The 22,449-nt window shown below is 39.6% G+C and overlaps 3 protein-coding genes across 5 annotated transcripts in view; 2 read left to right on the forward strand and 1 right to left on the reverse strand.

The window, feature by feature from the left end:
• pitpnc1a (phosphatidylinositol transfer protein cytoplasmic 1a) overlaps positions 1 to 17,742 on the forward strand; it is a 32,466-nt gene extending 14,724 nt beyond the window's left edge. Inside the window, exons 2-9 of the mRNA XM_017421757.3 lie at positions 3,747 to 3,895; positions 8,566 to 8,654; positions 9,481 to 9,488; positions 10,995 to 11,066; positions 12,625 to 12,720; positions 14,876 to 15,031; positions 15,604 to 15,667; positions 16,314 to 17,742. Coding sequence (XP_017277246.1) covers positions 3,747 to 3,895; positions 8,566 to 8,654; positions 9,481 to 9,488; positions 10,995 to 11,066; positions 12,625 to 12,720; positions 14,876 to 15,031; positions 15,604 to 15,667; positions 16,314 to 16,624 — 945 coding nt within the window. The 3' untranslated portion in view covers positions 16,625 to 17,742. The remainder of the gene's footprint in view (positions 1 to 3,746; positions 3,896 to 8,565; positions 8,655 to 9,480; positions 9,489 to 10,994; positions 11,067 to 12,624; positions 12,721 to 14,875; positions 15,032 to 15,603; positions 15,668 to 16,313) is intronic.
• Positions 17,743 to 18,057: 315 nt separating this feature from the next.
• On the reverse strand, positions 18,058 to 21,621 carry slc25a19 (solute carrier family 25 member 19). Of its 2 annotated transcripts, none has more exons than XM_025007154.2 (7): positions 21,399 to 21,621; positions 20,720 to 20,875; positions 20,360 to 20,515; positions 20,082 to 20,252; positions 19,431 to 19,611; positions 19,048 to 19,178; positions 18,058 to 18,957 (listed from the first exon to the last, which is right to left on the reverse strand). In XM_025007154.2, the coding sequence occupies exons 2-7, from the start codon at positions 20,849 to 20,851 to the stop codon at positions 18,742 to 18,744; spliced, it is 987 nt and encodes a 328-aa protein (XP_024862922.1). In that variant the 5' UTR covers positions 20,852 to 20,875; positions 21,399 to 21,621; the 3' UTR covers positions 18,058 to 18,741. The 2 variants fall into 2 exon arrangements, with proteins under 2 accessions (XP_024862922.1, XP_017277281.1); XM_017421792.3 differs by lacking the exon at positions 21,399 to 21,621 and adding an exon at positions 21,130 to 21,289 and having other exon boundaries at positions 18,061 to 18,957.
• A 249-nt stretch (positions 21,622 to 21,870) lies between these two features.
• The window catches only part of LOC108239324 (MIF4G domain-containing protein B), a 6,764-nt gene continuing 6,185 nt past the window's right edge, over positions 21,871 to 22,449 (forward strand). The window contains exon 1 of one of the 2 annotated variants that reach the window (XM_017421975.3): positions 21,871 to 22,003. The gene's annotated coding sequence lies outside the window, so the exon portion shown is untranslated. The remainder of the gene's footprint in view (positions 22,004 to 22,449) is intronic. The other variant, XM_017421974.3, reaches the window with a different exon arrangement.

Raw genomic sequence — 22,449 nt, forward strand, 5'->3', positions numbered from 1 at the left:
TAACACGCTCCTTGCCTGTAACACCACCAGCTGCTGCGTTGGAACAATGTGCCAAAGAAGCAGAGAGACATACCGAATTGGATCACATTATCAGCTTGATGTTTTCAGCATTAAATTGTACTTTATGTTAAGTTGCTTATATTAGCATCAACCAGCATGACTCCTAAATGCAATATGTGTCGTTTTTGTTTTGCTCTGCTTTTTTTTTCCATTGACAACTCTCAAATACAAAAAAAATGTGTTTTATTTTCAAATCTGTGAAGTAATGCTCTCAGTTTATCTGTGACAATGTGTCACCTTGGTTTATTTCACTTCTCGTCACAGCGAATATCTGATATTTTGCATGTTCTCCCCCACTGATGGCAAGATGGAATGCATCTCACATCGGTACATTTTTGAAAAATAATACCTGTCATGTACTGAGAGATGTTACCTATTATAAAATTCATCCTTCTCTTTGCTGATTGATGTCTTGGCTGTTTTCTGTTCAAAGCGTTTGTCCTCAGGATAGCGGGGTGGTGGTGGAATAAACCTCTGATTTTATCAGCGTTTCCACAACATTTTCTGGCTGTGATTGCTTTGGCTTCATGTTACACTGAGACCATCTCTGAAACAGAATGCAGTCAGGCAAATTGACACTAACTCCAACTCTGAAACTCTTTCACATCTTATTTTCTTAAGACTGTTCATTTTATCTGAGATCGTAAAGAGAGAAAAGACTTAAAAGAATAAAATAAAAATAGCAGGTAAATTTAGATGATGGGTCAAAGAGAAGAGGAAGAAGAGCAGTTACGTCTAAGCAGAAAAGATCACATATTTTTCCCCACTTGTCAGCCTCTTGATCCTACCCAGTAGCTCATCTGTCTTTGGAGAGCGAGAAAGAGAAATAATAACCAATTATTCATGGCCACTTTATTCCTAGCCGGGGCCACTTCTCTTGTTTCGTCATTAGATTTCCAAAGACAACAATGAAAGCAGCTTCTCATTCATCAGCTCCAGCTTTTGGGTAAACAACAGACTGGGGCTAAACACAATGGCAGGTAGGAAGAATGGCACAATAATCAGCCTGTTTATACAAACTGTCCAAAACCTGATTTAATGAAGGGAGAAAGGAAACAGATGGTGCATTGGTTTAATATACTGCCTGCCATCAGCGTGATCAGAGGGATGCTCAGAGCTCCTCCCAAGTGGGCACTCTGCTGCTATGACGTTCATCCAGCAGGAAGATTCATGTGTGCTCCTGATCCATGTCTCATGTTTTTCTCTCAAAGTGATGCCTCCTCAACAGTGCAACACTATAAATAACATAGTTCTGTTTTCACATGTAGCAGCAAAGATGGGCCTATCTTTCACATGATCAAATTGATCCTGGCTTATAATAGAAATGATCAATTTCAATTAAGTGATTGCTTGTAATTTGTAGCGCTTGAGGATATCGATATCAGAGACAGCTGTCTTGTCTTGAATATAATCAAACTGGTTATCACTCTGCCTGGTTTTCTCCAAAAGCCAAGGAAATACACATTCAACATCAAGATCTTTGCCCGTAACGTATGACCTAATTACTCAAGGAGCTGTTCTTCATGGAGGAACTGTTTTCTTTCCACTAAACTATGACTGCTTCATTGGTCTATTTATTTTTGGGATATTGTTTTTGTGAAGATAGCTTTTGGTATGAGTCCAAAATAAACTGTTGGGAAGAATAAAGTTTAATGCTATCTAGTGTTTTGTATTTTATTGTATCATATCACATCCAGGACTCTAGATAATGTAGTTATTTCCTGAATTGTCTTATGCAGATGGTATATGGTCATTCATATCCTAACTATAAAAACACTTGGGTTAATCTGCTCTGCATGGAAACAGGCACATTTCCCCCAACAGAACTTAAAAGATTTCACCAGCTCTGGCTGTACCAACATGTTGCAATTGTGTACTCTTGGTCAAATAAGTTAAACTGAGTAAGACAGACATTGATGCCTATATTATAGTTTACTATTGTATGATTGTGAAGATTAAAATGTAGCCAACTCTGGTCACAAACAAAATGGAGGCATGTTTTCCTTTGTGCAGTGATATACTGAATTGTGCTGAAGAGAGAAACTAGTCCAACATGAAATAAGCTACAACAAGATCTGTAGATTTTCTTAAGTTAAAATGTACCTTTTTCTGGGATTCAGCTCATTTGGCTCAGCTCATAAAAAAGCCTTTATGAGCTGAGGCACAATATCCACAACCAGGAGAAGAGCTGTAATTCTGCATCGGCAGTATTTCTTGGTTTGTTTATTTATTTACATATAACCTGGTTTGGCTTGATTATGCCCATCTCTGACCTTTGGTCCTTCCCTCTTCTTTATGGGCTGTGAAAATATTATTATTGCCTGCCCCCACAAAAGGCAGGCAACCATGTAATTACTTCTGCCTACCTAAGTATCTGTGTGTGCACACACAAACGTGTGTGCACACACAAACGTGTGTGTGCATGTGATTGTTTGTCTGTCTGCTAGCAAAATATACCACGAGCCAGTGAACATTTAAATGAAACTTTCAGAAAGAATTCCCTGGATGTACATCTAGAACAGATTAACGTTTGGACTCAACCTGATTCAAGATGGCCACCACAGCAAGCACAGAAATGGCTATAACTCAGACAGTTTTTCAAATACTGAGCTAAAAGTTTGTCATCGTAGTAGCTGTGAGTCTTCCCCAACACATACTCGGATATGCATTCTAGTTGTGTTATTATTATTTTTATTAGTGCTGGGCCTGTGACAGGATCGTTGGGACATAGTCATCGTCTCGCCAAACTCAGACAGCTGTGCAGTCGGAAACTCACCACCATCAACATTCCAGCTGGGAATTCTCTTTCACAGCTCACTGCTCTCCTCTCACGGTCAGCAGATGGAAAGTATTTGGCTTTAAGATGTAACATGTTACACTCTGTGTGTAGCCCCGTATAAACCAGCTCAGCTTTTTTTCCACCTCTCTATCATATTTCTGCTTCATCTCCTTTTTTATTTTTTTTTGTGTAGCTGGATGTTTAATCACAAGTCAACATCGCAGGTGGTCCTTGTTCTTTTTTCCATTAGCTTACCACAGCTCTCCTTGTTTGTGTGTCAGCTGAGTCCTACATGACCCCTCAGCAATTCAGCAGAGCAGCACAAGTCACCATCAGGACTGTATCCATTTCTTCGACACGGAAATAGGCCCACGAGCAGTTGGAAACTTCTGTCATGAAGCGTTCCCGCGCCAACGCTTGTCGTTTTCCGAATGTATGGAAAACAGTCGCTATGTGACACCTAAATCCAGCCTGTCGAGGCGGCTCAAAGTGACATTAGGACAGGGCCAAGTGGGTCAGTCAGCACGGAGGGAAAGATTGTTGGTGCTGACTGATTTATCACTGGGGCTGCGCTTTAGGGCTTACCTTACTCGCTGTTGTTTTTGTTGTTGTCCTGTTTGGTCAGGACTTGTTACTATGCTGCAGACAGCCGCTAATCAGCCAGCTTTGTTCCTTGATGGCAACGGTCTACTTCCTGCAGGAATGTATACCTGAGCAGTAATCCTGCTGTTTTCCCTTCCGATTCATTTTTATTGCTCTTTGAACTCAACTTTTTAATCCAAATGCACACTTTCACTGCTATAGTGGTCAGGATTTCTTAGATTGTCTAATCCCCTCCATTAAATTTGTGAATCAAACTTGGTTTTTTGTTTTTTTTTTGTTTACTTTTCTCCTGTCTGTCTTTCAGTATCGGATTGGGCAGCTGTACATGATCAGTAAACACAGTCACGAGCAGAGCGAGCGTGGAGAAGGTGTGGAGGTGGTGCAGAACGAGCCGTACGAGGATCCGGAGCACGGGTCGGGCCAGTTCACAGAGAAGAGAATCTACCTCAACAAGTGAGTGTCTGGTTTCTGCTATGTTTCGTACACTGGTGTCAAAATGCATTTAAAACGTGGTTTAATGATCAGTAGATATCTGCAACAATCTTAAGATTATTTAAATGAAAAGCAACAGAAAAAAAAAGCTTAAGTTTAAACTGTTACTCCTCACTATAACAGAGTAAAAACAGAGAAATGTTGAGCTCAACCCAAACTAAATGATAAAAATGTTGAAAAGTCTGAAGAAACTTTCTTATTTAAATAAATTTGTTTTTTGGAGCATCACACTTAATAAATGCAGTGTTGCTTTAGAAATTAATCTCATTTGTTTTGAATTTTTTATATTTATTAAATGTAATTTCAGACACTTTAAAATGTGGTTTAAATGTGTTTCTTTTTTACACAATAAATGATGTTCTCTGTCCAGTTAAAACTTTACAAAATAGTAATTTGAGCACCAAAAGAATGTGCTAATTCCTGCACATAAATTTCAAGTATGAAACATTTTTTAAAATTTCTCTTAGTAACGACTCTGTTTTTCCTGATTTGTGAAGCTGCTGCTGATAAAACTGTGAGGATGAGGATGATGTGGCTTCTTATCACTGCCTAGCTGTGACCGACACTCATCTCTCAGCAACGCTTGCTGTTAATTATCATTCATGAACCGTTTAGTGATCTGTTTGTGTAAATATCTGTAAACTTTCTGAGTCAAACAATTACACTGAGTAAATCATATGTATTCAAGTAACAACAGAGATTTTACAAGCTGGACTGAGCTTTGCTTTCATGTTTCAGTCATGAACAAATGAAACAAATTAAAAATCTAATCTCTTTTTTTATTATTTTACGTCTCACTATGTTTTAGCTTTGAGCGTTTAACGATTTGTGAAACCTGATGGGCGTGAAATTGAGAATCTGATTTTCTTCTTCTGTAGACTACAATTAATTTGTCAAAGTGTGCAGTCTCTTTAATCTCGGTTATAAATTTGTACGAAATGTGACGCTCTATAACTCACAGCAAAGAGCGTTTTTCTGTGCAGCAATGCAGCAAGCGAATATATGAGCACTTTGTTACTTATCAGCCGGACTGATAGGAGAAATCAAGCTGAAAGCAGACTCAGACAGCTCTCTGATTATTTTTTTTTCTTCCAAGCTAAAGTGAAAGAGATATATAAATGAGTTGAGGGAGTTTTATTCTTGAGAGATAAGAGGGGTTTATCACAAAACTCTTGCTGACACATTCTGCTCTCTTTTGGGTCTTCTGTGACTTTTGAAAGGTTTTTAGTGAATTAAACAGTTTCATGCTTCTGTAGCAGTAGCTCCTTTAGTTTGTAACTATTTTCTACTGACTTTTTTATCCTTGCCTTTTCAGCAAGGACAAAAAAATCCTAAAACCTGGCAGGAGCAGTTATACCAACTTAAATGAAAGTAATATAATTTGGAAATATTGATTTACTTCAAGTGCTTGAAGCCCGATGTTGGGCTTCTGTTGCTTTACAGCTGGTAAAATTTAAGTGTTTTTTTTAAACCACTAGACTAAAGTGGGACGTGCATGATAGTTTAATTTTACTGACACAGTTAACACGATAGTCATATTTATTGTAGCTACTTAAATGTTTCAGGTTAGACTCTCAGTGTCCTGAACTTTATATAAACAGACTTTTAATGCACCGTAAAATCCCAGAATAATTAACCAGAACAGGGTTTTTTTTAACATGCTGAAAAAATACTTCCAATTAACCAGTAATATAAAATTATTCTTATTATGTAAAATTGTAAAACCTCTCCAAAACTGCACCTCTTAACAGATAATACAGAGACTCTTTATTTTAATAAAAGATAAACTTTTTATCTTTTCAGTGCTGTCAATGTTTTTTAAATTACAGACTCAGTCTCGTAAGAATTCCTGGAGAAATGTTCTGTCATTCTGAAGAGATGTTTTCTTTGTTTGCTTCTGATAAAAACTCTCAGGATTTGGGTTTTTTCTTTGTGTTTTTGTATTCAGATTGTTTCTTTTCTTGTCTTCATGTTTTGTCTTGTCTCTGTGCCTCAGTCATCATTCACTTCTCCTCAGTCTCTCTCGTCTGCCTGCCACACCCATCTACACCTGCCTCCTGTTTTTGTAATTATTCCACCTGTGCCCACTTTTGCTGATTTCCTCCTGTCTTTAAAACCCAGTCATCTCCTCCATTGATTTGCTGATATGTTGTCGCTTCAAGCGCCGTCTGGGTTTCTCGGCTTGCCGCTCATGTTTCAGTTCTTGTATTTTGTTATGTTTAATTTTGCTGCCACGTCAGTCATTTTGTTTTGTGTTCTTTTTAAATAAATTAGTTTTTTTCCTTTTGGAAACCATGGGTCTTGGTTGGCCTCCGTCTCTGCCCAACCTGACAAAAACAAATGAATGAAAGATGTTTTGTTGGCTGCACTGCTGGCTGAAACATTCCTCATTTGTCCAGACAATCAGAACGTCTTTAAATGTCATTTCCTCAACACAGTTTGCTGTTTTCCGGAGCTGAACTGTGCAGACCGACCATGATGGCATTTAACAACAAAGTGCTCTTTCGACAAGTACAAATCTATTTTTTTAAACGCTGCAGTAATTGTTACATAAAGCATTCAAGTATACTTTGCTTTCCTGTAAAGTATTTACAGGAACAAACTGAATATCTGCAAAGTTTTGTGAATTTTTTTACTTTCCTGGCAGCTTAGTAGTATTTCAGATACTTTGACGTGGGGTTCTGTGGAAACATTATGAAGAATTCATATCTTACATGTTGCAAATAGCTCTTTTTACAGCCTCAATTTGGAAAAAACAGAAGATTAGTTGTTGTTTTTTTAGCAGAAATTAGCAACAAAGCTATCTGTAGCACTTACAGCTGAAATGTAACACTTCCTGTCTGCGATCATAATATGTCTGCCAGACTAACTGCGGAATGTGAAAATGACAGCGATGTAAAGGTTTATAAAACAGAATTTGCATGATCAGCTATAAAATGTTTGAGACTGAAGTTGCTTTAAGACGGCAGCAATCCATTTTGGTCTTGACCTACTCACTAGCTTTAGCTCATCAAACTCTATGTCTCCAAACTGTGGTCATTCAAAGAGTTATCTGCAACAGGTAAGATGTTAGTAGTTCATAACTTCACAGAACCCACTTCAAATCATTTAAAGCAGAGGACCAAAGTCAGGAATGCTTTGGACAATAATTCTTGATCTGTCTTGACTAGCCTATATGGAAATTCATTTTGTTTTGATATTACTTCTGAAACTGATCACAAAATTACACTTTCATGCTTTTTAGGTTTTATATGTAAACAGCTATTTGTTGCTATTGAAGGTGCTTCAATGCAACTTTATTTTAGTGTTGTAACGTTAGATAACTTGTCTTTCGTAGCTTTTAAAGTTTAAACTGAAGCAATGCATTTAAAATATTTATGGTCATTATTTTCCAGAGTTTCATTCATTTCATTCATTGCCTTATTCCAGCGAGAGGGGATGAGGTGTTCGCAGTGAACACAATCGAGTTCGGTGACAGACAACTGGTTGCACTCGTTTCTAAGAGACACAGACAAAAAGAGAGCTACCAAACCAGGAGACAGGGCTGGGGGGGGCGTGGGCGTGAAGTTTTGTGGTCAGAAGTGACAAGTCAGTGTGCCTCTGGGAAATCTGAACTGTCACCGGCACACTTAGAGAAGAAGAAGACAGTACTGACAGTGTGTGTGTGTGTGCGGGGATAGAGGGAGATGAGGTCAGTGTAAGCGATGGATAATTTGAGCAGTTGCTGTCGGACGTGGAGCCTGCCTCTCTTCGCCCACAAACCACCTGTTAGTGTGTTATCGCTGCAGTCTGCTTGTGTGTGTCTGTGTGTGTGCGTGTGTGGTGGTGTAGGGGGGAGTACGTGTGACCGGTCTGCTGTGTTTGGATATTTCCCTGAACATTTGCCGGAGGGAGCCGTCTGTCTCGTGTCCCTGTAACCTCAACAAGTCTCCGACAGTCCTGTGTAATTTCTACCATCTTCCTTTACACAGAAGAAAATAAAATCAGAACCTAGTGGATCTGAATGAAAGTCATCTACGATTTGAAACCTTATTCCACAGATATATCCAGTTTCTGAACAATGATATTTGTTGCGCTTAATTCAGACAGAATAAAACTGTAATTTGAGCTAAACTGGATCTGATGGAGCTTTATTAGGACTATCTACACCACTGCTTTCTCCTCATCTATTGTCAATTAGTGATTACGGTCACGTTGTTAAAACTGTCAGAGTTTTTTAAAAAATCAATCAGTTCCAGATTTCACATATATCTCAAATCCGTGGCCTGGCAATTTTCCTTCATTGAGAGTTCATTTGCGATGAGAAATGAAAATTATTTCCCTCTGTGCCCCTCTTTGTATCTATCACAGCATCAGCTTTAGTGAAAGTCCCCAGCAGGGTGTGGGGTGTAATCAGCGTAATCAGCTTCTCCAGGGACCATGAAGCCTGCGTTGCCAGACCTCCATTACGGCTCCACGCAGCTGGAGTTTGTCATTGCCTGTTCTGGCTGATAGGCCGAAAGAAAAGAGTTGAGGAAACTTAAAGAAAGGCCTGATTTGTCTCTGCAGCACACAAGCTATTTGTCTCATCAGTCTTCTCGCCTTTCTTCTTTTGGTGAACTAATCAAGTCACTGATGTTTGTGTGTTTCAGCAAGCTGCCCAGCTGGGCCCGAGCAGTGGTCCCAAAAATCTTCTATGTCACAGAGAAGGCTTGGAACTATTACCCATACACCATCACAGGTAATGCTTTAATTGTGCATCTTTGTTTTCTTCTATTACCCAACCATAAACACCTGGTCAAATTGGCTGTGCTCTAATCATTATTAGCTTCTGATACGATTGTGAAAACAATATAGAAATTGCTTCTCCTGTTACTCCGTCTGCAGTAATAATTTGTACATCAGCTGGCAGCTGCTGTATGGAATCACCAGGAAGGTCAAATAAATTGCCTGTGTAACAAAAAGAGATTTGTGACTTTTTTCTTGCCCCCTTTTTATTTATTTGTAACATTAATCTTAGAATCCGACTCCTGCACCGTATCTTATATAAGCTTTTCTTTATCATCTAAAAATGTCACAAAGCAATACCTTCCTTTTTCTAAGGTGCCAAAACAAGGTACATAAAAATATGTTTTTGGAAAATTTGTAAATAATAAAAAGAAAATGTCAGACTTTTCAGTCATTTAAAGAAGGATTTTTCTTAGATTTGTACAAATCATATCTGTTAAAATGTAATTATTATTGTTTGTCTCAGTTTTTCTCAGTGTTACGTTGGATTTTTAACAACTCTATGTCTGTTCCTGTGAAAAACGTGAATAAATTTTCCCTCATCAAAACTGTGCTAGATTTTTTTTTTTTTTATGTAATTGTCACAGCAAAATGTGAGCTCTTCTCTTGTGCTTTTACTGGAACTAAAATCTCCCTGCTGAGCTTTAATGGTCCTTATCCTATTTTCCTTTTCTCTATTTTCATACTGTTTTATTTCTTTGTTTTCTTACCCCTGTCTCTCCCCCTCATCCCTCATCCCTGTCCATTATACTGATGGCCTCTGCTGAAAATACATTCAGAGTACACGGTGAGTAGCTTCAAAGTTCCTGCACCCATCTCACGCACACACATTTTGATCCAAGATGCATTACGCTTTGATCAACTTTGGCTCGGGTGTTTTTTTTCATTCATATTTCTCCTAATATACGTGTTGTGCTGTACATAAGAGCAGAATACCAGAGATCAAGAGATAAATCAGTATTGCCTCAGACGACATCTTAAAAGAGTAACTAATGACTAATCCAAGTCGAGTATTAACTCCTTCCTTGTTCCTAGTTTTGAGATATCTTGAGGCTTCCTTGGGATTTAGTGAAAATCTGCATTCTTCCTCTAAGCAGTAGGATTATTGGCCTAAACTGGTTTCAATACCTCTATGAGGTCCTGGATTATCTAACTTCCTGTTCTTATCTCTCTTTCCTACTCTGAGAGAAGCCGATTCACACAAAAACACAAACCTCCTCCATGACCTTGTGTTGTAAGAGGTAAAGAAATATAACTGAAGCAATGGGGAAAAAAAAAAAAATCAGTAATTAGTTTTGATCTAAGTTAGCAACTACTTGTATGAAGAAGGCTGCAGCAGCTTCACATTAAAATAACTACTCTGTCTCCTGAGACTGATGAAACGTGAAAACATTTAGGGAATGTTAGAGTTTGTTAGAGGTGTCAGAAAGTGAAGCCAGTGATCGGTTGCAGCAATAAGCAGCCGTGAAATAACGCCTTCATTTGATTTGGTTTGTTTATAATTTAGGTGCCAATTGACTTAAATGTGACTCCGTTGAGCTAAAATATCATTACGCTGGTTTTGGAACCAGAGACTTGGCTTTACAGTGTCAAAACCTGACTAGTAAGGTAATGACAAATGAGGCTGCTTTGACAAATCAGTTACAACAACCAGTAAAGGTTTCATCACACCTAATGGAAAAGTTTCTACTGCACAACACGTTATTTAAGAAGAAGCATGCACACTCTCTCTAACTCTTTCTACACCTCCTTACCCACCCCCAAACCTTTCACAAAGGCTCATTTACTGCATAGCTCCACAAAAACATTGCATTGATAGTACACATACCCCTCTACACTAATCACAGCTGTATATACATAATAAAAAAAAGTTTGAAATGTTTCTTTGTAAATAAGGAAACCATAATTTTGTCCTCATCAAGTGGGTGTCCTGTCAGGTTTTGGACTCCATAATTAGTAGAAACAAACCCACACACGCTCACAGCGGCTTGTAGTTGAAGAGTTTATGCTCATTTTTCAGGTGTGAAGCTTTAATCAAGTGGCTGATGATCCTAAGCTTAATACAATTAACCCAATGACACATAACAAGGAGGTGCATGTAATAGAAATCTACAAAGTAAGCCAGTAAATATTGCTACTGATAGAAAACAGAAACAGAGGCACGCAGTTAGTCTTACCTGTCATCCTGTGTGATGTGATCTGAGCCAAACATCAATAATTAAGCATTTTATTCAGCTTCTAATAAAAACGTCATGGTTGGATATTGGTTTATTCTTCTTTCTTTTCCCTCCAGTGCTCCTTCCTTCCAAAGTTTTCCATCCACATAGAGACCAAATACGAGGACAACAAAGGAAACAATGATAAGGTGAGCAGAGGTCAAAGTGTGATTGGTGCAAACTGCGTGGGAAGAACTAAAAGAAAAAAAGGGATCACAGCTTGATTTTTCAAAAGGGTTTTGATTTGGGGCTTTTGGCTTTCCTCTGTCGTCTGTTTTATTGTTTCATCTTCTTTACCATGCTGTTTTTTTTCACCATCTTTATGCTCCAAAGCTTTCATATCAAATCTAATGAATTGTCTTTGTCAGAGGGTTATTGTGTCATTGTGACTGAAGGCCATGAAGAAAATGGGCACTCGTTCTGCCACCTTCACATTCCTGCAGATAGTTGAGATTTAGACGCTTCATAACAGAGTCTGTTGGTGAAAACATCATTATTTTTTTATGACCAAATCAATTTGACTGCATCACACAATCTCACACAAACGACACAGTTGTGACCTTCCTGGGGGAAAAAAAATACAAACCACTTATAGAGCTTGCACTGTTGGTTGAAACTTTGCCAATTTTTTCAAAAGATTTTCAATATTTCAGCACAAATGTGGCCTAAAGCCACATTTTTTATACACCGTAAGTCTCAAACACAGAGGCAAGACAGATGAAACTAAAATACTTAAATTTTAAGTAAAGGAATCCAATCTGATGTGTCTTAAATCTTATTTTTAAACCTTAAGTCCACCTGCTTTGGTTCTATAATTATTTATTCAACATCAAAAAGTCATAAAAACCTTTTTAAACTTTAATTATGATTTGCATAAATATCTATACTATATTACTGCCAAAACATGTATTTATGACAGAAAAATGATGTTACTAAATATAATAATAATAAAGATTTAATAGAAATAGCTTTGTATAAGATTCTGAAAGCTGGAATTTGTCTACAGCAAAATGAAAATGTCTTGTAGGATTTCACCACAGCTGAAAACTCTGCTCGGTTTTTCCTCTTTGAGCCACTGAACACTTTGATGGGCAGAAGGATCAGTCTTGCGTTCATGCAATGCCGCCTCGAGCCATTCTTCGGCTGTAAAACAAAAGGCTGCAGCTCCACTCGGTGGTTTTTCACACAAGTTGCACCCAAAATAGAGACGGTTTCACAGATGGTCGTAAATCCACATTTGGTGGCTGATTGGAACAAATTGGTGTGCCGACTCATTCAGAAGCAGGGCTGGCTCTTCCACTTTTAACACCTCGCCGCCTCCACCATTTGTCCAGTTACCAGTGTTCTTTGTCCTCTCACTCACTGATCATTTTTAGTAACCGATTCAACCTGTTCAATCCTATTTAATCAAAAATTAGTGAAGCAGAAAGTGTGAAACTGCTTGGAAATGAGATGTAAATTACATATTGTTTGGAGTATTGTCTGAGAGAAAAGCCAAATATTATGCCTTTTTGTGTTTTTTCTTATTATTTCAAATCCAAATTTTTGGTAAACTCAAACTTCTTGGAACTTTATCTTTAATGAGGAGTATTTTATGATCATTTTTAACTAAAATAGCTCTCAGTGACAAAAACCTCTCTCTCTGCCGATCAACCCATGAACATTTGTGAATGACCAAAGTTATTTCAGTGTTTTCCTGTCCCTCAGATCTTTGGAAGTGAGGCCAGAGAGGAGGAAACAGAGGTGTGTTTAGTGGATATTGCCTATGATGAGATCCCCGAGCGCCACTACAAGGAGTCCGAAGTGAGTGAACAGAAGGGTCTGAATGATGTGACAAAAAAGAGTGGAAAATATGAAAATGAGATAAAACAAAGAAGAGAAAGATCTTAACAAAGGGCCATAGATATGAGAACAGATATGCTATTTTCCACAAGCACCACCAGCTCCATTTGGACAACCAGCTGTCCGTCTGCCTCCTCTGAGTGATAAAAAGAAGATAAATGCATGTATACATGTGGAGGAGGGGATATTAACTGTGTTGATTTGACATTCGTATGCAAGCGTGCTGGCCCATCTATCGGGGCGTGATGATCATAAGAAGCTAAGCTATTAATAATCAAGAGGAGTCATGACATTGATGCTATGCTGTTTTATTATTGACATCCTCTCTTACACACACACACACACACAAAGACCTTCCCATGACCTTTATGCTCTCCTGGTTTCATACTCTGAGCTAAGAATAGCACAGAGATGTTTGTTCAGAGCTAAACATAGACATCAGTCTGTTCGTGTAAAAATCGTTGGATTTCCAGTTGTAAAAATAGCACAGGGGCTTTCTTTATGACTCTTTGTGTTAGCTTATATTTCTTTACATTAAAAAAGATGTTTTTGTCCTTGCATCATAATTAAACACTATAAAACTTGGAGATCAATCATTAACTGGATAATGTCAAACAACAGCCAATATATGTCTGGTTTGTCAAATTACTTTGACATATTGTGAACAATCTTCTGCAAAGATTATTGATTGGCCCTTTAAGGGAATGAGAGAAAAGTTGTGGTAAAACAGACTTTTTTTTATTTTAAATCAAGTTTGAGGTATAAAGCCATAGATATGTTTTTGTTATTGGCATGATGGAAAAATAAAAGACCATCAGCCATGTAGTCTGTGTTTTATTATCTGGATCAGAGTAGAGTTTCCATTTCTGTGCATCCTTTACATAGATTTCTTTTTTTTTTAAAAATACATTTTATTATTTTGCACAATATTTCCTTTGCATACAGAAAGTCTCAACAAAGCTGTACGCTACAATTAAATTTGTTAAATTTGTATTACAGAGCTTTTGTAAAGGAATTAGACAGATGTCTTTTTCCTGTATAGATATCTTTTTGAACAAACTCAGTTTGCAGAAATACAGTTAAATTCTGGCCCGACTGACGAGCTAATGGCTAGTCCAAGCCAGGCTAAGACCATGAAATTGACGCCAACGTAAAGATTTACAAAGTGGTATTTGCATGACCTGCTATGAAATCTTTAGAGAGTTTCTTGTTCTTAGACAGCAGTAATCCACTTTGGTCTTGACTCCACTCAGCCTCTGTTAGCTCATCATTTAACTCTATTTCTCCAAACTGAGGTTGTTCCAACAACTATCTACAACAGATAAGATATTAATTGTTCCACAGACCCCAACTTCAAATGGTTTAAACTATCCTGTTTAAAATGTTCTGTAGTCTAAATTTAAACACCTTCTTTCAGAGGAGTTTACAGTACGTGTCTAAACGCTTGTTAGCGTTTGCTGCCTTTTGCTTTTTTTAATCTCCAGTCTCTCTCTCTCTCCAGTAAACTCGATGACACATTTCATATAAAAACAAATTCGGCGTGCCTCCTCCACCTCCTCTAGAAATGTATTCCCTGCAGGGACCAAGAGCGTGGCGTCCCGCCCGCTCACATTCTGTCACAGTCAAACGTGTGACCCCAAGACAAATGAGCACGGCGACATAATTAGTCCACGGGGAGCAGTGATTAATGCACGTAAAGTTAGCGATGAAGGACTCCGTCTGCGAGGCCTGGCAGGGCTCTGCAGGAGTCTTGTAATGAATGCAGGTGTTCCTGTCCTGTGGGCAGGGTGGGAGCTGGGAGTGTGTGAGCCAGATATATGACGGAAAGCATCACAGCATACTAATAAGGCGATGGTTGCAAGTCTTATCAGAAACAGGTGTTTATCATAGTTTTGCTCATGTTAGTGTGTGGAATTTCATTTGTCTATATTGTTACCAAAAGAACGCATAAACCACTTGATGGATTTTAATAAAATAATTTCATTCCTCCTCATGATAAGATGATCTTAGTTTAAAACTTCAGGGCGTCATGTGTTCCTTTAAGGGATGTAAGGCCTTTTATTTACAGGAAGAACGTGTGATTTTGTTTTTAACCATTTATCTTGTGATGCTCCAGGACCTTCGATACTTTAAGTCAAAGAAGACTGAGCGAGGGGTTCTGCAGGAGGGATGGATCGACACTCAAGACCCCATCATGTGCTCGTACAAACTGGTCACAGTCAAGTTCGAAGTCTGGGGACTGCAAACGCGCGTGGAACAATTTGTGCACAAGGTGAGCAGGACGGAAGTCTTGTTTATTGCAGCCAGACATACTGTTTTTGATTTTCTCGAACATTTTGACCTGAGCAGATTTCTGCCGTTGCCGGAGGTGTTCGGTTTTCTTCTCTGTAAACACAGAAAGCACAGCTTTTCTCTTATCTCTCTCTACAATATCTGCCCCCGTTCACATCTCACAGTTAGTGCTGCCGGTAACATTTAAACTTCAAATTGCCTTCTCCCAAACCCATTTTTGCCACGCTCTCAGCAGCATCTGTCCTTGGGTCAAACTGTCCCTGTTTCCTCCTTGCCTGAGGCTCACTTTGACACACACACACACACACACACACACACACACAGAGTCAGGGTCATTACTCACAAAGCAACAGGAGTGACTCATATTAATCATATTTGTACAGAAAAACAGAAACATTAAAAACTTCTTTTCAGACTTTCTCTCACCTTCAGAGTTAAGTTAATGTGATTCACATCCTCTTACCTTGAATTCCCTCCTCCACCACGTCTTCCGCTGTGATTTTTAACCACTTTTTGTCGGGTTTCTTCACATACTTTTCTTATTGTGCTCAGGTGATTCGAGATATCCTTCTTCTAGGACACAAGCAGGCCTTTGCTTGGGTGGACGAGTGGATTGGTGAGTTTATTTCAAATGCCGGTAATAATGAAATGCCAGTGTAGATGAAAAGCCTATCACTCCTTGATGAAATGCATATCATCAGCCACCTTTCATCACTGGCATTTTAAACTAAGATCATTTTATTATAAGAAAAGTGTTATAGTTTGGTTAACTTTATAAATGACATGCAATATTGCAAAATCACACAAACTGTATCAGTGTTTAAGGATGTGTTCAGGATGATGCTCTACTCTACTGACACAACAAAATCTGCTCAGTGTCTGTAAAATGGACTGAGTTAAAGTCATTTTTGTGTTTTCAAAAGTCAGTTGTCTAAGACAACCAACTTGAACTGGGTTGACTCCAAAGATCAACGAGTTGTAGATGTACGTCCTTCTGAGAGGTTCATTAAAATCCATCCAGTGGGTCATGAAGTATTTTGCTAACAGACAGGCAATGTTGACAGTAAGAGCTGATCACCCATTGACGTTTGGCAGCAGGTGATAAAACTTGTGTGTTTATGAAATAAAGTTTTGATTCTTTTTGCTGCCAAATATGTTAGACAAACTGATTAATAAAAATTCAACTTTTTTCTTTAAGTCATTATCTTACGTTTGTTCATGAGTTGAAATGACGATGGAATGTGATGCTTCCACGCCATCAGATATGACCATGGAGGAGGTGAGGGAGTACGAACGCACCACACAGGAAGCCACCAACCTGAAGATCGGCACCTTCCCCCCTACCATCTCCATCTCAGAGACCCCGCTGGCATCTTGTACCCGGAGCGGACCCAACAGCGCCCCGTCCACGCCCCTCTCCACCGAAGCTCCAGACTTCCTGTCGGTGCCCAAGGAGCGACCGAGGAAGAAGTCCGCTCCGGAGACGCTGACCCTGCCTGACCCGGGCCGCAGGGATTCGCTCTTCAAACTGCCCAGCTTTTTCTCCTGGAACTCCAGCCCGCAGCCCGAATGAGGCCAGGAACACCCCTCGACCTGTGGATCAGTGCCCTGTCCAGCACAACGTCCCCCTCGGCCAGCACGAGTGAAGGAGACCTTTCACTGTCCCAGTCGTCCCTCGAACCTCAGCTGGCGTTACAGCGAAGCCAGCAGCTCTGAAAGCCTTTACAGGTGCGGGCAGGCGGCTCCATCCCTACAGCAAAGCCACTCGGGGTGTACAGGTTTTAATTGTCCATGCCAGAGTCCAAGCAGAGGCAGCTGCAGCTACTTAAAAGAGATACCCAACCTTCATCGTGCGTCGGTCAGTATGGAGTCCAACAAAGTGTAGCGTACATTCCTGCAAGTGTTTTCAACCCACAGAGCATCACCGTTTTCATCCGAGCTCAGGGTGTCCGGATAAGATATGAAGTTAAGTCACTTAAACTTTACATGTACAGAACTCAAGTTTTTGCCGCTTCACCTTTGAACACCTGAATCTCTGGCCTTGTTAACTGGAGCTTGTGTTTGTATTAATGTGATGGAGACTTTGTTGGCCACTGTAACAAGTATTATGATTTTACCTCTCAGGTGCACAGTGATGAAGTATTATTGTGAATACTGTACGAACACCATTGATGTTAACACTAAAAATGTGTCTAGCGGTAAGATTACTATGAAATTTATTTTGCAACAAACAAGACTCTTATGTCTGTTTATTCATAGTGAAAATCTGCCATATTGTCTTCATGTGATTGCATCATTTTGACAGAGCCTGCTTTGAAATTTTCAGTCTGTTTAATGTTTTCTTTGCCATCTCAGTCTCTTGCTTAATGGTGTATTTTACCTGAGGTTTACTACGTTCATGTGGTGTTGTTTACCTGCTATAATCTGTTTAATTGTGTTCCTTTTTGGTGATGACTTTGTAAATTAAATATCAAATATCGATGCATAACTAACTGCGTGAGAAGTCTTTGCTAGTGTTAAATTTAAATGGACAGGTCTTAAATAGGTCAGCCTGTAAACAAAAGGAGTCTGAAGATATAAAACAAGATGGAAATGCTTATATGTAAAAAAATACAAAGATTGCAGACTGGATTCAGTTTTTACCATTTTTATGCTCGTGTAACCTTGAATAAAAGCAGTGATCAAATTGCATCAGTTGTGTTCTTCTGACTTAAGTTGATTTTTTTTTTAAAGAAAATGAGAATAAAAACTTAATTAGGACATCTTTGGAAATGTTACATTTTGAAAATTGAACCTGTGTGTCTACAATAAACAGTTGAACTGGGTGACAAATTTGAAAGTTTCCTTAAATCAAAAAAAAAATCTAACTTTATACAGATGTCTACTTTTTACCCACAAAATACAGCCCTTAATTTTGCAATGATGGACAGACATTTTAGCACACATACGCACAAAGTGTTAGTTTAGTAGAAACTTTAATCTCTGAATGAACAGTTTCGAGACTGTGGTTTCATTATGGACGAGCTGTAGTAATAGATTTAAAAAATGATAACGTTTCTTTGTTTTGTTCACACCATTTATTTGCAACAACGGCAAACATTTACAAAGCTAACATTTGGTAGTTTCCCCTTCTTCAATCTGATGACAAATCCTCAGGTTAACAAAATAAGAGCATGAAATGTGCAAACTTCAGTTGAAATGTTATTTCAACATCAACTAAAACAAGAACATTATGCATAAACCTCATAGTTCCTATACAACGGCTGACAGAGTGATACTTGATTCTTCTGAGTTCTTATTTACTTTCTGCAAACCAAGCAGGCCATTTCTCTCAACAAGAATGAAATACAAAGGGAACAGTAATGTGTGCAGTAAGAGTCATTAACATCCGTTCCTCTGGCATTTAATGATATACGTAATATATTTCCAAGACAAACACACTTAAAAATAAATATGGTTTCATAGGTACTCTGTTCAAAAAGCAGGTTAAATAACATTTAACAAATATAATGTGTTTATAGTCTACATTTAAATGATATAACATCCAGTTTAACAAGATGATTTTCCCCACATTCTCCATGTAAACAGCAGAACCCACCACTGACCCAGTTTGGAAATTTGTTTAGTGCAACAAGACGTCAAGTGTGCTTTTAAATGTGCGTGATTGCCTCATCTGGACCTCTCTGTTCACTATCTCCTCTCCTGGTCTTTGGTGAGGACGCCCGTTTTCCGCTTCTCCCTGATGTTACACGTGACGCTGAGGAAAAACTCATACCAGAAAAAAGTGAAGCCTGTTGACAGCGCAGCCTTCAACAGGCTGGGCGAGAAGCCCTTGAAGAATCCTCGGAAACCCTCCTCTTTGGCGACCTGAACCATGCAGTCCGTCAGGCCGCTGTAGCTCCGCACCTGCGCAGGAGAGGCGAGACGTCACGCTGACTGATGAGAGAGAGCGTTTGTGCTTCGATGAAACGAGAAGCGTATAGGAGAGGAGCTCACCTGTCCAAAGTAAACCCTGGCTTTCTCAAAGCCCCCCACCTGCAGCCTCTTTTTGAATAAGTCACATGGATACGTGATGGTTTTGCTGATCATTCCAGCTCCGCTGCCACAAATCAGGCTTCTCAGGAATCCTTGAAGAGACACAACTCATCAGCGCACATCTGCGTAACACTTGGAACCAACTCTGAACTCTACGTTGATGAACCCAGAAAAAGAAAACTGAGTTTATGATGCTATATATTTTAGGGCCAAATGGTGAATAACATGCAGAGCCTTAATGTTCGCTCACTCAGCTTTGATTAAAGCACCCAAAGCAAAGCTATCAAAACTAAATTCTTTGCTTTTTTTCTGAAAGGAGGGCTAGGATTTCCTTTCCCACTGACCTCCTGAGTCCCCAGCTTTAGATGGGGGAGACAACAGTTTTTTAAAGACGTTGTAGAAGAAGAACTGCATGCCAGCGTAAGGAAACACCGCCAACAGGGTCGGAGAGAGGCCGCGGTAAAACGTCCACGGTCCCTCTGAACGCCACATCGTGGACACGGCGTGCCGCAAGCTTCTGTACACCTAAACAGATGGAAGAGTTAAACATTACTATGTGTTAAAGACATTTTATGCCATTATTTCCTAAGGTCAGTTAAAGCAGAAACACATCCTTTCACCTTCGGCAGCGAGTGATAAAGAATCAAACTGCTTAACTAACCCAGCTGAAGTGCTGAGCTCAACCTGATTATAAGTCTCTGGCCCAAACTTAAGAGAGCTGTAGGTAAACAAATGTCCACAGACCTCAATTAAATCTATACGTTCACGTGAAAAAAGTGGGTTAAAATCCTTCTACAATAATTTAGGAGGCTAATAAGGTCTCTTTAACTATGTGCTGCTGTACATATCTCATTTAAAAACATAGGGGAGAATAAGGTGACTATTTTAGTTGTAACAAGATGTAAACTTTTAGAGCTTAAGTAGAACAGTGTACTTTGGTTTACTGAACCTAAAACCTGGCAGCCTGAGAGTAAGAGCAGCGTGTCGTGCTCTACCTTGGGTTCTCCCTGAGCAGCAAAGCGTGTCCTCAGCGTGTCCAGAGGCTGGCAGGCCACCGTGGCCGAGCAGGCTGCCAAACCGCCGCACACAAAGTGAACTCCTGCTGTCTGACTGTCGTACGGCGTCGACTTGTGAGCCACCTTGGTCAGAAACTCAAAGCTCACAAACTGCAAATTTAAAAAAAAGAAACAAGCATTTAGTAGATTCAGTTTTGAGTTATTGGGGATGTTTATCTCGTTGCGTTAACTTGCAGTTTTCTAGTCACAAGCTCTACCTGCACCGCCCCATAGCAGATGGAGAGGAGCTGAGCTGGAGTGTGACCCTTCCAGAAAGCAGAGAGGCCCTCCTCCGAGTAAATGCATCGAGAAGCCTGAAGTATTCCCCAATACTTCCCTGCGGGTCTCCGTGAAGAAACACACTCGATCTGCAGCTGTGGGGAGAAGGACACACAGGATGGGAAAATAGCATTGTTGCCTTTTTGTTGTTATGTAAATGAACCATCATGGCTGGTTCACATCTTTACTTTTAATATGAAATCTAAGCTTTGACCTTTTTTTAGCGTCTTCAAAGTTTACATAAATCATCTGTCACCACCTGCTGGCGCAGAAGTGACTGAAATGTCACAGACAGTTACCTGAAATCTGATTTTAATGACATCGATGGGGCTGATGAGGGCTCTGGTGGCTATCCCGGCAGCTGACCCTGCCAAGGCTGCCTCCTGAGGGGTTGGAGCTGCATTCTGAGCCTGGGGGTCATAGCCCACCATCTCTCCACAACACTCCTATGGACACTGCAGTGACACAAAAACACTTTCACTTTGCATAAAAAACTAGTTTTAAACGCCCGGCGGTGTTGCAAGTTGTTGTGCACGTTTATTTGTGAACAATATCCTGTTTGTTTTTAATTTAATTTAGCTACAATGACACCATGTGGAGGACAGTAGTTGAGCCTTGGGTCAAGCTAAGCTAAGCTAAGCTAACAACAGAGCAGACGGTAACTTCACTTCAAAGCGGCAAAGAGAAAAAAAAAGTATATAGTTTTTACCTGATAGTAAACCTCCTTCATAAATATAATAGCAACTTCTGATTTTACACCCAGCGCACTGGATTCAACTTTAACAAAGACAAGAACAACTCCATACACCTCGCCAGGTAAACTGACATTTCTGTTCGCATTGCGCATGCTCCGTCTTTCAAAGAAGAAATGTTGTTAACAAGATATATCGCTACCTCAACAAACCACACAAAGCAACTAATTCCGCCCCGTCAACATAACATCTACCACGTGTGTGTGTGTACAGGTAATCTTTTTACCTCAAAAATACTGACGATACAGTAAATAAAAAGTTTGAAGAATTTGGTTTGGATCTGGCTGCACTATTTGGGCGGTAAGAACAAACACTGACTGTCCGTCGGTTAGGACCACATAAATAAAGATGGACGAAACGACACCATTAACTTAAAATGCTGATATTTTAGACCAAGATGTTCCGGTCCTTTGAGCACTGCTGTGTCGTATTCACGGAGTCAGAGTTTGCGCACTAGATGTGGGGCTTGGAGCCCTAACTACTCCCCTGCACACAATCATGGCGATAGATGACCTTTCTTTTAAGAATGAAACAACTAATTACAGCTAATGGCTAAACATGCAACAGTAAGAGACGAACTACGTGAATCAACAAGCGGCAATACCTAAACAAATAAGTTGGTGTTTTGTTTTTCGTTCACGTAGAGGGGGCGGAACTTAAGAATGTGTAAGGGGACCGTCCTATAGGGACGCTGTATCTGCTCCGGCTTCAACTTCCAGGCATCCGTTTGAGCAGAGACTTATCTTTACCTTCATATTTTATCTTCGAAAGGCTGTTCAGTTGGACGCTGCTTGGCTGTGGTGGTATGGTCAACTCAGATGCGTCAAATAGGTATTTTTCTTCATATATTCTAGAAGTTTATGGTACTCAATTAAAGTGCGTTGTGTACCAGCTTTGTGTTTCTAGTTAGTTGTCAGTTTTACTCTTTTGGCGGGCCGCATTGACGCTCGGTCGTCTTGGCGGTAGCAACGCAAGCTAGCATAAGTATCATTTCATTAGTCATATGACGCTGAAGTTGGCATCAAATTCTAGCGTCGAATAGCTAAAGGGCGATTCCACCTAATTTTTCACTACCATCCGTGTCTTTAATTGATTCTAATTTAAAAACTACAAATCCTAGACACTTCAAACCTGGACTGGATTCTTCTCCTCTTCCAGATACATGATTAAAACCATGATTGGGATTCGTGAAACCTTTCTCTGATTTGTGAAAACTCATTAAAGTTACATTTTCACCTGTTTTTGGCATCTGGATGGCACTACATCTGTTCTAATTA

This window comes from Kryptolebias marmoratus, linkage group LG12 (assembly GCF_001649575.2).
Source record: "Kryptolebias marmoratus isolate JLee-2015 linkage group LG12, ASM164957v2, whole genome shotgun sequence".
NCBI classification, from domain to species: domain Eukaryota; kingdom Metazoa; phylum Chordata; class Actinopteri; order Cyprinodontiformes; family Rivulidae; genus Kryptolebias; species Kryptolebias marmoratus.